This window comes from Labrus bergylta, chromosome 3, assembly GCF_963930695.1.
Source record: "Labrus bergylta chromosome 3, fLabBer1.1, whole genome shotgun sequence".
NCBI classification, from domain to species: domain Eukaryota; kingdom Metazoa; phylum Chordata; class Actinopteri; order Labriformes; family Labridae; genus Labrus; species Labrus bergylta.
The window spans coordinates 18448200-18462398 of record NC_089197.1 but is presented as its reverse complement, the minus strand read 5'-3'; the positions used below and the strand labels follow the sequence as shown (position 1 = coordinate 18462398).

Sequence of the window (14199 nt, the reverse complement as noted above, 5' to 3'; positions counted from 1 at the left end):
AAAAAGAAAATCAAATTTTATTCAATTCAATGATATTGGAGAACATACAGTAGGCCTATGTAAAGCACATCTACATAAATTGCAATAACCATGTTACAATCTGGTAAGCCCAACTTTCTGGCAGAGTAAATAAACATGTTGTAAACATTTAAAATGATGTCACCCTCTGATGGTCTTAATGATAAATACAAGTCCATGTATAGAATAAATGCAGAACAGGCGTTTTAAACACGGTAAGTTACTTTTTAAAGACAAAACTTTTTCGTTACTTCTTTAAACTGCGACCAAGAGACGTACGTTATGTGAAATGTAAAGCTAAAAGTCAACTTGAGTCCCTTCCATTGAGGATTAAACTTGCTGTACTGTACATGAAGGACACTCTATTGCTCCCTCTCATGGTTTGTGTAAAGAAGAACACTTGCGTCACAACACCGGAAGTCAACCCTTAAGTTGTGATATTGCGCATGCGCTTGTCTCTCGTGTCTTCGACCTCTACTTCAAACCGGTGAGAGCTAACCTCCTCGATCACAAGCTGTGTGTGTTTGAGTAACATAAATAATTGTGACAATTCGGTGTAAGTACTTGCTTTTGTAGCATTACGGAGCACTGCACTGCTCAGATCCTGTTTGAATTTTAAACAAGCTTGTTTTAGCGACATTGTTCCGTGTGTTGCTAATCTTGACCTTACTTGAGTATCTTCTGTGTGCACAATTTGTACTTTTTTAACTAGCAAAACAGCAAGACCTTTGCACAACTGTGACTTATTGTTGTTGTGTTTCATGTGTTGTTTTCTACAGACAGCGGACCTTTAAGTCAACGTCAGCACCTTTTTGATTGACCTGACCACTACACGTCCCTTCATCATGTATGCCTGTGCTAAGTTCGTCTCCACGCCCTCTCTGGTGAGCCTACATCAATGAATGGGGACATTTGCGGTGCATTTAGTTTGAGCAATTACACAGTTTAATATGGTCGTCGTCTGCCGAAAGCTTACAGTTTGTGGTCGGGGTTAAACGTGTAGCCTGCTCACACTGAGGGATGTGAAGTTAGCCGTCTTTGACTCCGTGCTAAAGTCAGTCAGTGTTGCACACCTGCAAGGGCATCCCCTGATTTCAACATAATCTACCTTTAAACTTCAATTTAAAGTTATTTGAGAAGCAGACATATTGTACATAAGGCTGAGCTGTTTAAATGCAGAATACAAATACATATTATAATGTTTTATAGTACTGCACTATTATCTTATATCATCCTCTTTAGCCTTGTACATATTAGTCTTTGCTTCTTTGTTTATTGTTGATGTTTAATATTATACCTTCCTACAAAGAGAGCACAGTTTACCAAAGTAAAATTCCTTGTGTGTTTAAGCATACCTGGCCAATAAAGCTTAGTCTAGGAGTTATCTCCATTGAAATTCATTCACCATTGTTTACTATAAGCAGAATGTCACTGTTGGATAAACTCACATGCTGGATGGATGCTCTCTTGGCTGAATTGATGTACCTCACACAGCTTACTTAACTAAATTTTCTTTTTTTTTTTTCTTTTCGTGATACAGGTCCGTGCCGGTTCTCGGGCTCTGTACAGACCACTCTCTGCAGCAGTAGTCTCTGATGCCAGGAAAGCAGAAGTAAGCTTTTATTTGTACCCGCAATTGCAAAGACATACGGTGGTGCATCAACACAAAAAGAAAATACCTCATAGCTGTTTAAGCAATCCAGGTAAAAAAATGCAGTGTAAGAACCTTAAACTGCATTGTTGTGGATAAAACCTCAGCAGCTAGGGAAGTTACAACTGACTCCCATTGACAAGCAACACTCGTCAATGGGATCGATCCTGCCTCTATTTTGTGATGATTGTCTTCCAGTGAAAAGTCACTGTTTATATTTTAGTGTGAATTAAAGAGTCATAAAGAGTTGAGAGAGAGATTTGGAAAACTACTAGAGCACACAATAAAGACTACTTAACTCAATACTTTAAGACATCTTTCCATATAGAAGAAAATGTGTCACAATGTGATGCCGTACTATGTTGTCTTTTTACTCACCTCCCTTAATTTTTGTATTTTAGACTGCTTCACTCCTGGCACCACAGAGTGCTGTAGCCTCCCTGCAGCAGGTGGCGGTGAGGGCTTTTCAGACAAGCGCTGTAAGCCGTGACATCGACACTGCTGCAAAGTTCATCGGAGCAGGAGCTGCTACTGTGGGAGTGGCTGGATCTGGAGCTGGAATTGGAACGGTGTTCGGTAGTCTTATTATTGGATATGCCAGGTTAGTTGTACTGATCATCTGTTACTTTCAGACATTTCAACCCAGGTTGAAAAAGTTGTTGTACATGTTGATTAGTTGATATAATTTTTAAAGTAAGTAATTCATAGCTGTCACTTTTTAACTACGGCATTTTGAATATTAAAATGGCCAAGAAACTGATCTTACTTTAAGTGATAAGATGATAATGTTTTGGATATTAAACTGATCAAAATCAATAACAAACTTTATCAAGGCGTTTTGCTGCCTTAAAAGTATTGACAGAATTCACTGTTTAAGTTTGAAATCCTTCCTGGGGAACCTTGGAAGACAGTGTGACTTTGTGTTAACAGCAATGTCTCAGAAGTTGTACTTTTGGCACTTAGTACCTCCAGTTTTCTCAGCTGCCCGTCTCTTTCTCAACAGGAACCCGTCTCTGAAGCAGCAGCTGTTCTCCTACGCAATCTTGGGCTTCGCTCTGTCTGAAGCTATGGGTCTTTTCTGTCTGATGGTTGCATTCCTTATTCTGTTTGCCATGTAAACCAGGCAGGCCTTTTCAAAAGAAAGATCTATGAAGAGACACATGGTAATGAGCATTAGCAGTCTGAGATGTCTTTGAATGTTAGGGTAATGTCAACTTGTTGTGGTGCTTATTCTTGTTCATTGAAATCTCAAAAGATTGTGAACTCACAGATTTATGGAACTCTGGCAAAACCATTTCATTTTAAATGATGTTTTTGCCATTACATTGTATATTTAATCAAAGGTTTTTGTTAACAAATATTCAACCAATAAAAAAAGTAAAATGTTAATTCTCCTTTTGTGTGTTTGTATTTGTAAATTGATGTTTTTTTTGTTAACGTTTGGGTTATATTAATTTGTTGATTTAGATTCTGAGAGGCAGTGTTTCTTCTGGTAACAACACTAAAAGACACTAAAGGATTCTGTTTCTTGGATGCTTGTATCAACATCACAGGCTTGAGAGACACAAGTAAAACCCAGAATGGTTTCACGTTTAAATGTAGAAAAGTGAGGCTATGCACAAACTGGCTCAAAGTACATATCAGTAACACATACACTTTAGTTGCTTTATAGGATACTAAAAACTTGGGGACTCATCTGTAAGAAGATTGCATATTTAATTGTGAGATATATCATAACAAAACCAACAACACAGTGTGCTCATTATAAGATAAGATAATCCTTTATTTATCCCACAAAGGGGAAATTTACAGTGTTACAGCAGCGAAGAGCAAAGATTGCAAACAAAAAGTGAACACAGTACAATTTAAATATGAAAAGAAAAATTAAGAATGTACAAAAAAATAGATTTAAAAAAAAATAATAATTAAGTCAACTCAGTGCTGCCTCACAGTGGTATTGATCTTAGGATAAATCAAGTTAAACATTGCCTGCAGGTGAACACAGGTGGTTTTATAAATTTGGTTTCTGTTTGTGCATACACTTCAGGCATGGGTTCTATACACATTTCCTTAAACTTACTAACATATTTCTGACAAAACAGGCTTTTCAAACTACTAGTATGAATCTGTATAGTCAATTTGTTAACATACATTTTCTCGTATGGTTGCATTTTTTTATATTGCTTTTGGTTTTACCTCGCTGTTTAGTTAGTTCATCATTGGAATCCCCTTTCTTATAGACATTCGTACTGAGTTAAACACGCCCACTGAGCTAAACACGCCCACGAAGTTAAACACGCCCACTGAGCTAAACACGCCCACTGAGTTAAACACGCCCACTGGAAATGAAATTCGGCGCAACAATTTCTAACCTAACTAAAACACAAATTACTTGGAAGTGAAGTCAACACTAAATTAAGTGCCCTTGTTCCAGAGGAAAGGTGTACTTACAACACCTAAAGTGTCGGTTAGGCTACCCCAAAAGTGTATTATCTTTCCTTTATTTTTGTGGAGAAATTATCCCACTGGACGGCCAAAAGGAGAACGATTTTTGATTCCAATTTAAGATGTAATCTTCAGGTAAGATAATAACAGACGAAGGTTAAAACCAAGCCTTACAAAGCATGGATGTATGTTCATTTTTTTTCTGGCCTTATAAATGTGTTTGTTTATTAAATTTTAAGTTAAAGTAATAGTCCCAATGTTGCGACTGCGACACTTAAAACAGGTGGAACTTAGAAATTACAGCGTTTCGGTGGGACGGATTTAAGTGACGCACATAACACCGGCATGTACGTAATCAATATGACAATATTTCTAAACTGGCTGTAAAAAAAGCGATATCAATGACCTTGATACTACAATCATTTAACAGTACGCGGATGTTAATTTACCATCAATTTCTTCAGTGTCCCTCACCTCCGTGGAGACTTTGGTCGTGCTGCGTTCACTGTCACACGGTTTCCGAGGTTGTTTTACAACTCAGCGACCAAAAAGGACCCTCCAATAACCAGGTAAACAAACATTTGGGGATGCTTGATAGTGTGTATTTTTTTTTCTCCGTGTCTGGTATTGATGGGCAGTCGCTCTAATATGTCATAGTGTTGTGTTCAATGTCACATTTAATTTAAAGTACTGCAAGTAACTGAGTAAACCTCAGTTTAAGATATTTTCACCAGATAAGGAAGAATGGCAAGATTTTGCTGTCAAATCTTGCTACTTCAGATGTTTGTAATTTAATGATGAAGAAGACTGGATGATATGCATCAAAGATCTGCACACTGTGTGGCTTTATATCATATCATCAGCCCCACAGTCAGTAAAACATCAGAGTAATGTGAATGCTGAACTGTTCTTTATGTGTTGCATTAACGCCCACTGGACTTTAAAAATGTATCTTCCTTACATGCAATCAGTGAGTAGTAACCATGGTAATAACACACACTAAGATTTTTATTTTTTATTTTCTGATAGTCCACTGCACAGCTCCTACATTGCACCTTTTGTACATTTTGTGTTTTTTATATTTTATATTTTATATTTTGTATTTTTAAATTATATTTGATATATTGTAATAGCTTCTTATACTGTATTATTTAAGTTGTTGTTAGTTCTGCTTTATTTCCCTGTTAATTGTTTAGCACCAATACACCAAGTCAAATTCCTTGTATGTGTAAATGTACTTGGCAATAAACCCTGATTCTGATTCTGATAATGTAAGTCGTATGAGTGTGGCTGCTCACAACACATATCAATACTATACAATATTTTCCTCATTCAGTAACCCGGAGTTACAGTACAGACACATTTTGTTCACTTACAGACAGTTGAGTTTTTTACTCTGGGATTACTATTGTGTATCTAGAAAATTATCCCTATGTAGTTACTTCATGTCAAATAATCTGATATGATTTGTGGTGCTGTCAATTACATTTAGCCACTAAAGGTATATAATCAAATTTATTAACAGTTATTCACTTTACACAGATTTGGCAATTAATATCCACCAGGGGTAGTGATTGTACAAGATAATTGACAGCAGTGTATTGTGTTATGAGTTCAAAATCTTAATAGAGCGGCAATTCACCTTAACCTATAGTGTGTTTTCCCCTGTAAAACAAACTAAAGTGCTATTAAAGTTTACTTTAGGGAGTATTTGTAAGTTTTTGTCCCTCTAGATTTTCACCACAGTCTCTTTGAACAGGTAATAAAAAGACACAGAAAAGAAAGACCTTCATGTCCGTCAGTACTGGACCGCTTTGACGAGCAGTACAGTCAAGAACTTGGCGACTTGTGGGCATCTTCTAGGTACATTTTATCTGTAATAATTAGTTGTGTATACACAAAATCGTGTTTTTGGCCTTCCTTCATTGGGATTGCTTTTCTCCTACAGAGCAGTGCTCCTGGACCCTCACTCGTGGCAGTATGGAGTCATGCTCAACCGCTTCAGTGCTGTGACAGACATCACACAGATTCTCCAGTCACAGGGCTTTTCCTCATTGCTGCTGCAAACACATGTCTCCAGGGTGCTTTCTAATGCCCCCCCAATAGTTTCAAATACTGAATACAAAGCAGGAAATGAGTCTCTGCTGCCAACCACCTACGTCTCCAAGTGCCCTCGTGATGACGGCACCACTAATGCATTCAGTCAGGAACTTCAATTGGAGTCGTCACTCAGGTTGTCCCGTCCTTCTCTACAATGTTACATCCACCCATATCCACTATGGTTTCCCTCTCAGGCCCACAGGCCTGGCCAACTGAAGCAATACTACCTCCTTAATGCTGCCTCCTTACTCCCAGTGCTGGCTCTGCATGTCAGAGATGGGGAAAAGGTTTTGGATCTTTGCTCTGCCCCCGGGGGCAAAGCCATAGCCATAATGCAGTGTGCCAAACCAGGTAAATCAAAGGAAATAGCTCATTTATATTTGATTTTATTTATATGTATTAAAATAAAAATTGTGCATCTGTTCAGTATTTATAGTGATGAGAATACATCGATTTAAAGCTTTTTGATTTAATGTTAAGTATTGAAATCAGAGATTTATAATACTCAATATTAAAGTTTGATAAATCCACAAAGTCAAATATGAGGTTATACCTAATTAGAGTTATTAAAGGGATGTTACACAATTTCTGTCAGGATGGGGAAAAAGGACTTCATCACTAAAACATGTTGTGTCATTTTGTTCAGCTTAGTTTTGCATGAATTAGTTGTAGTGTATTCATTTTCTGTTGTTCCATATGTTCCAGCACTTCTTTGCTGTAATGAACCGGACCCTCACAGAAGGGACTGGCTGAGCAGAACCCTGGAGTCTTTTCTGCCCCACTCACTGAACACCAGAGTGATTGTGTCTGCACAGGATGGATGCTATTTTGGGCAACACGAAGCAGGAACATATGACAAGGTGGGGTGAGACATGTTTATGACGGCATGTTAGTAAATCTTGCAGCAACATTGAAGTGTCACACTTCATTTTCAAGGTCATGGTTAGAAATGAATGAACAGCCTTTCAACAGACGCTAATAAGCTCAGAGGGAACTAAGAAAACTGTTCATCAAAAATGAAACAAAGAAGAGACGGAAATATGGGTTGGAGGAATCAAAGAACTCAAAGTGAGTGATAACAGCAAAATATAAAAAATATAAAGTACAGTCTCTAGAGTAAGTCAGTAAACAAAGATTGAGAAGTAAGGGGTAGCACAAGCAGACTGCACAGATTGAAGCTGTTTAGTGGTAGTGATATTGCTCATTAAAGATTGGACACATTTTCTGGGAATATTCTCAATTTCTTCTCAGGTTATTGTCTAATGCAAACCATTTTGTTAAGATGGAAAAAGTGCATTTAGCAGACATTTTTCTTCAACCTGACTGGACTGTATTTTATTTCCTTTTTAATGCAGGTGTTGTGGGGGAAATACTGAGACTTGCATTATTTTACAGACCTCCTGCATGAATCTTTTCTACTTTTACCTTTTTATTTATTTAAATATTCTTGCTCCTTCTCTTTCACTTTTTTATTTTTTAGAGTTATTTTGGGGCATTTATGCCTTTTACTCACATCAATAATGCTACACACTGTGTGTGTTTTTTTTAATAATAAGTCTTTCCACAAGTAGTAGTGCACATACCTGATATTATTCTATTATTGTATTTTTCTCTACCGTTATTTAACTGATGTAAATATGTTTTATTTTTATTTTTATTTTTAATAATTTTATCCCCTTTTCCTGTTTTCTTGAGCTGCTGTAATACAAAAGTTTATCTTTATCTTTATCTTGATCTTTTATTTGGATAGGAAAGTGTATAGATTCGGAAACCAGGGAGAGAAAGGGGTTTGGCCGGGTAATGACATGCAGGAAAGGAACTTAAGGTCGTAACTGAACCCAGGCCACATGCTTCAAGGACAACAGCCTCTCTGTACATAGGGGCCTGGAATCTAACTACAAGGCCAACTGGCGCCCCCTCTTTTGCTCTTTGATCCTTCTTTCTCTTACTGACATTACACCATTGACCCCCTCAGACTCACAATTCATGCTCTCCTTCTGTTTCAGGTTTTAGTTGATGCTCCATGCTCAAATGACAGGAGCTGGTTGTATTCTAGCAGCAGCCAGCAGGGGGAACAGAGGCTAAAGGAAAGATCCATGCTGCCTGCGCTCCAGGCTCAGCTGCTTAGGTAAACACTTTGTGAAAAAGGACGATTAAACATTTTATTTTAAAGAGCAATTATATTAAATTGTTTGGCAGTTATTTCTGGGGAAGCCCTCCTTAACATTGTTTATGGAAACTGCATTGCATATATCAGCTACACTATTAAATGTGTTGAGAGGAGATGACATGTAAATGTCAGATATATACAGTATAGAAATATATATTGGTGTACAACGTAATATAATGCTTCTATACAGCAGCATGTTATGATGTGCATTGTTTTTTCTCCTCCCCGCAGGTCTGCAATGTCAGCTGTGCGTCCAGGAGGTGTTGTGGTCTATTCAACCTGCACACTGTCCAGCTCTGAGAACTTCGCTGTTGTCGAGACAGTGCTGAATGATTGTCCTGAGGCTGAACTTGAAGACCTTTGGGAGGAGATTGCCATTCCTTTATCTAAATACTTTACATTTAGTCCTGCTCACCCAGATCATGGACAGACACTTCACAAGCCCCCCCTGCAGCCACAGAACAGTACTTTGTCTTCTTATCAACACAGACTTGGTATTTTAGTGGTGCCTCAGCCCGGCAAGACCTGGGGACCCATGTTTTTGTCTCGGATTAGAAGGAGAAAATAGTGTGTGTCCTCCTGTGCAGAGAAGATATTTTGGTACAAATGGATATAAACATAATAATTTTTATTTGTACTGCTGTTGTTACCTCTGGGTTCACCTCGTGGGACTGGATTGCAACTCACTCACACAACCACAAACAGTAAACTCTACAGCGCCAGCTTGAAATGCTTATAGAGGGAGCAATGAACAACAGCAGTACTTTAGAAAGGCAGATAAACATGTAGGTGTTGCTAAACAGGCAAAAATGGTCAACAGGTTTAATACTTGCGCATCTACATGACAATAAGTGATGCAATAAGTGATGAAGCTCCAGCTTTAAATGTAACTGCAGCTCTTCTTAGTGTGAGTGTAGCAAGATAGTGCTACATTTAAAATGTGTACTAGCATACTCAAAATAACAGAACATTGCTTCAATCATCCATACCTAGCTCCAATAAGACAGTGTGGAAGGACTCTCTTGAACCTAAAGAGAACAATCACCTGAACCTGCACTAAGTTCAGCTCACTGTTGAGCTGTTTGTCTCACACTTTGCTCTCATAGCAACATTCGAGCAGCAGCAGGCAAATGTTTGCACTGGGAAACTATCAGCAACTAAGCCTAATGTCTTCCTCAGCAGTTGGTAGAGACTAGAAACACAATAAAAGAGAGTGACTATTGTTCTCACACATGCCAGCTGCACATAAAAAAAACAGAACTCCAAATAAATGATAGTGTTGTTCCAAACTGTTCATAACAAATCAACTTAAACTGATGATGTGTGGTCACAACTTTTCTCAGCTGGCAAGAAATGATCAGTCATTTCAGCAGTATTTTTTATTTTTTTTGTGAGCACCAGACTTGATTCAAGTTATTGTTTATTTATTTTATTTATCTTTTATTGAGTTGGGCAACGATGGAAACTGCTCACACAGCAGAACTACAAATACAGGGTATTGATAAAAGCCATTTTCTATACCGCTTCACATACATAACACTGTCCACTTTGTATAATAAAATTGATAACACCCCAAGACTGCAATAGTCCGTGATATATGATGGTATCATTAATAATTCAGCCAGAGTTTATTTTATGAGGAGTGAAAGCTTATGGTGTGAGGCTAGGCTTCTAAATACTCTTTGAGCGGTCGTTAGAGAATGAGAGATGACATTAAAAGACCACCACGGACGCTCACAGTCAGAATCTCCTCCTCCCAGGCCTTAAGTCAGTGAATCAGGTTGTGTTCATTAAATTTTGATAGCTTCTTGACATGCAGTCATCACTGAATTTTTAAAAAGTTTCTATCTCTAGCCCCATGACTGATAATTTTATTAGCGAATATTTGTTTTAAATTATTTAAAGCACCATAACTGTATCGCAAATGTATTCAGACTTGACGTACTCAACAGGAGGCTCAAAGTGTCCTGACTTGAGAGATTAGTTTAATAAGAGGGATATGATAACGTTAACATCGTTTCTCATTCTTCATTCCTGTTATTCCCTTTCTGGATTGTCTAACTCTGAGTTAATTGGGCTCTAAGTGTCAGAAATATGTCACCAGACCTCCTGTTAGTTTAGGGCTGGTTGAAAATATCGATTCATCAATGCATTGCAATTCTTATTTTCCCAATTCAATATTGATATTATATTTTTTTAGTTGTAATGACACCCCTCTCCACTGGGGGCACTGTGAGTGCTGTGAATTCAGGCCAGGCACATTTGTGCACTTTACATACAGTTTTTGTCCAAGCCATTACAGCACTGTTATGTTTATGTTTATTAAAGAATAATGCAACGATAAAATGCATTTTTGAGTCAGTTTGTTCTAAACCTATACAAACAATGCACACATAATTATTTCAAAATATATCAGAAGGCACTGTGATGAGTTATCTGGGTATTCCTGTCATCTGTTTGTTTTATTAAATCGATATAAAATCAAAAGAATTGAAATGGTATTGAATTGTGAGGTTGTTGACCCAGCTCTACTTCAGTTTGATCTTGAAGGCAGTGTCATCTCTCATGACGGTTCATAGCTGAGTGGACTGTTAGTATGTCATTCTTCAGTGAAAAGGTTTTCATCAGGCTGTGATTGCTCAGAATAGAGGCAGAGGATGTTTTGAGTGTAACTGTGGACAATAATGCAGCAAAAGCAATACATTTTTTTGAACCTTTTGAACCTAACAGACTGACAAAGTATGTTGTTGCAAAGGCAGTTATGTGTGAAAACTCTTATCCAGTGTTTCTGAGTAAGCCGGTGAGACACTGTCAAAGATGAGATTGCTGAAATAGGAACGCTACAAGAGCCTCACACAGGTATCCCACAACAACCCTGTGTGTGTCATAGACACAAGCAATATTTGGTGAATGTCTATCCCTATTTTCATTGGCTGTCCTACTTTAACTCCACTTCTGCATGTCTCTGAAAAGTAGCCTCGGCCTCTGATACGAGTGCATCATTAAACAAACAGAACTTCAGAAGTAGCAAGATGTCGTGATGAAGTGGGGCTTCATTGGGGTTAACCATGTTGCTGACCTTTGTGTGAACTCTGGTTTGTTGATGTTCCCCCCATATTGCAGAGTTTCCTCAGGGGGAGAATCTCTAAGCAGCTTTTCCTGCACTTCAAAGGCAGGGAATGTAGGCCTGCTTTGCATAATCAGGTGGGGAACAGCTTTTTGCCAGAGAGGCAGGAATTAATTTGTGCCACCGCCAGATGTAATCATTAAAACTCCAGTCATCGACAATAAAGGGGGAGGAGGATGAGGAAATGGAGGAGGAATTTTAGAACAGAAGATGGAATGAGAAAGGGATGCAGAGCATAGGATGGTCCTGAATGCCAGAGGACTGTCTAGCTAAGTAGGCTAATCTGGCCTGAGCTCTGAGCCAGAATTCAATTTTTATCAGTCTGGTAACATTCAGCTCTGTCACTGTGTGTTTGGACATGTTGCCATGAGTTTAATCCTTACTTCCTACTCTTTTATTTGACATGTTCAATTTGAGTAGCATAGAAAATGATGAAAGGATTTGTAAAACCACAGATTTTAGGGGGGGCAGCTTTATATGCCAGCCATACCGAAAAGCCTGTTTGAATTATGTGTAGGTTTAAAAGCTCTACTCACTGCCTGTAAATGTAGGACTGTATATGGTTCACTTTCACTGCTCTCATTAACCCCAAGTTCCCAGCAGCACGCAGCGGTTTTCAGCGAAATAAGCTCTAAAACCCACTCAGCATCAAGCAGCGGACACAAAAAGTGAGTCATTACTTGTGAATAATTCTTAATGTTTCAGTGTACATTTCTGTCTGCCTTTATTATACACATTATGATAACTGACAAACAGAGTACTTTATAGGAAATCACAGATTTTTAAATAAAACTAATTCATGTGTAGCTAAACCCTACTCAAACTGATATTTCCCACGTGTTAAAAATGTTTGACTCAAAGCATTTGACACTGAATGAGGTGGACGGTTGACAAGTGGGTGTATAGATTTAGTACCTTTTGGGGTATCCATCATTCATTTCAAATGTCATCGTTTGTCAATATTCCATCAGTGGGAGTGAGTAACCAGGACTGCTACTCTTGATTGATTGCACCACTACGGATCTCTGAGGGAAAAAGTCTGCAAAGCACACAAAAACATGAATTTTCATGTTTGAAACTTTTGCCTAGAATGAATTATGAACAAGTCTGCCAAGAAAACCTGTAGTGGAAGGTAAAGATCCCTAAAAGAGATATTGTGGACAAGGAATGGGCCTTAGGAGTAGAACACACCTGGGATTCAATCCCCCCCCCCAATTTTTTTTTATTTGCTTTTGCTACTCAAGTCATCATTTTGCCACCTTTGGCAAGATATGATATACAAGCAGCAAACTTGAAACCAGCACCTGTGACAGCTCAGAGAAAACCCAGAACATCTTAATTTGAAGTCTACGTGTTTCAGATGCATTACATAACTGCAGAATGAGTTTTTATTTAAGAACTCACAGAATTAAATTTCTTATTATGTCTTCTATGGCTTGGGGAGACATCAGGTACCATCAATGTCAGTGCACACAGACAACGCCAGAGGAAAATGAATGTGACAGGAGTTAGATACTGAAAGAACGTCAAGATAAAGGAGAGGAGCACAGACATCTTTATCCTTTCATGTGCCGTTTGTTTGTCACACACTCAGACTCGAAATGCAAGTGAAACTAAAGCAAAGACAAGTAAAGGTGTTTTTTGGTCTTGTTTTAAGGTTTACCTATGTGGGCAGTAAATTATGTTTGAAGATTCCAGCAAAACAACAACAAGTTAAACAAGAATCAAAAGCTGTCTTGTCTATCAGAAAAACTGCAACAAAAGTTTTCCTATTCTTCAAAACAGATTTTGAAGTCAAAAGGGAATATTAGGCAAAAGAAAGAAACTTTTTCAGACTCTCTGCAGTTAGACCAAGCAGAGATGTGTTGTTCTTGGTTGTTCCTCCTGAAGTCCTTTGTGAGCCCCAGCAGCTGCAGCGAAGGAGACATCCATAAATGCTGCACTGGAAGACAAAGCACAGGCTCAACAGACTGAAGGCAGGACAGATTACCTCTGCCTGGACATTCATTCGTCCTTTGAGGGAAAGACAGAATTGATTGGGAGGTATAAAACTAAAGCCTTGGACAGTCCAAAAGCCAAATGGAATTTACGAGGGAACTACCAGGTCTTTTCAGTTTTAAGTGTGACATAATCATCTTTCCACAAATGGAATGCAAATTGAAACAGAGTATCAGTAAAAATGGGCATGAATTATCCAATTTCAGGGTGTAAGTTTATACAAAGGACTGCTTGAACCATAAGTTATCCAACATTGGTTCAAATCTTTTTAATCTGTGAAAGTAGCCTGAGAATCACAGTATGTTCTTCCACTTGGCAATCAGTGACTCACAAGATGAACCTGATGACCTGAAGCCTAACAGTCTTGAGTGGACAACTGTTTGCTTTGCAGATCCCTGCACCTTGTACGCAGGTGTAGTTATACAAGAATTTTTGAGGTGTTGATCTCTACTGTTTAATAAAGTAGAAAGTTAATGAATTAGTATTTTTATTGCCAGTTTTCTTCTGGTAGGTAGGCTGATTCAATATTTCTGTATGATGGGAACAGTTAGATTATGCTTCCCTTTTCCAATGTGAAGTCCATCATTTAGTAATCTAGCAATTTTCATTTATTGAACTTGTGGTCTGCATTTGATGGTTTTTGTTTTTGTGCACACAGAGAAGCTTATTTTGACTTAAACTTTGTTGGGT

General features: G+C 38.2%; 2 protein-coding genes across 3 annotated transcripts; both read left to right on the top strand.

Annotated features, from left to right (window-relative positions):
• Positions 1 to 408: 408 nt before the first annotated feature.
• LOC109998129 (ATP synthase F(0) complex subunit C3, mitochondrial) lies at positions 409 to 3058 on the top strand. Of its 2 annotated transcripts, none has more exons than XM_020652869.3 (5): positions 409 to 505; positions 798 to 902; positions 1559 to 1630; positions 2071 to 2270; positions 2673 to 3058. In XM_020652869.3, exons 2-5 carry the CDS (start codon positions 864 to 866, stop codon positions 2785 to 2787), a joined length of 426 nt encoding a protein of 141 aa, XP_020508525.1. In that variant the 5' UTR covers positions 409 to 505; positions 798 to 863; the 3' UTR covers positions 2788 to 3058. The 2 variants fall into 2 exon arrangements, with proteins under 2 accessions (XP_020508525.1, XP_020508524.1); XM_020652868.3 differs by having other exon boundaries at positions 458 to 574.
• A 1372-nt stretch (positions 3059 to 4430) lies between these two features.
• Positions 4431 to 9960, top strand: nsun3 (NOP2/Sun RNA methyltransferase 3). Its single transcript, XM_020652864.3, has 6 exons — positions 4431 to 4683; positions 5874 to 5977; positions 6063 to 6565; positions 6920 to 7074; positions 8221 to 8342; positions 8616 to 9960. Exons 1-6 carry the CDS (start codon positions 4516 to 4518, stop codon positions 8950 to 8952), a joined length of 1389 nt encoding a protein of 462 aa, XP_020508520.2. The 5' UTR covers positions 4431 to 4515; the 3' UTR covers positions 8953 to 9960.
• Positions 9961 to 14199: the final 4239 nt, after the last annotated feature.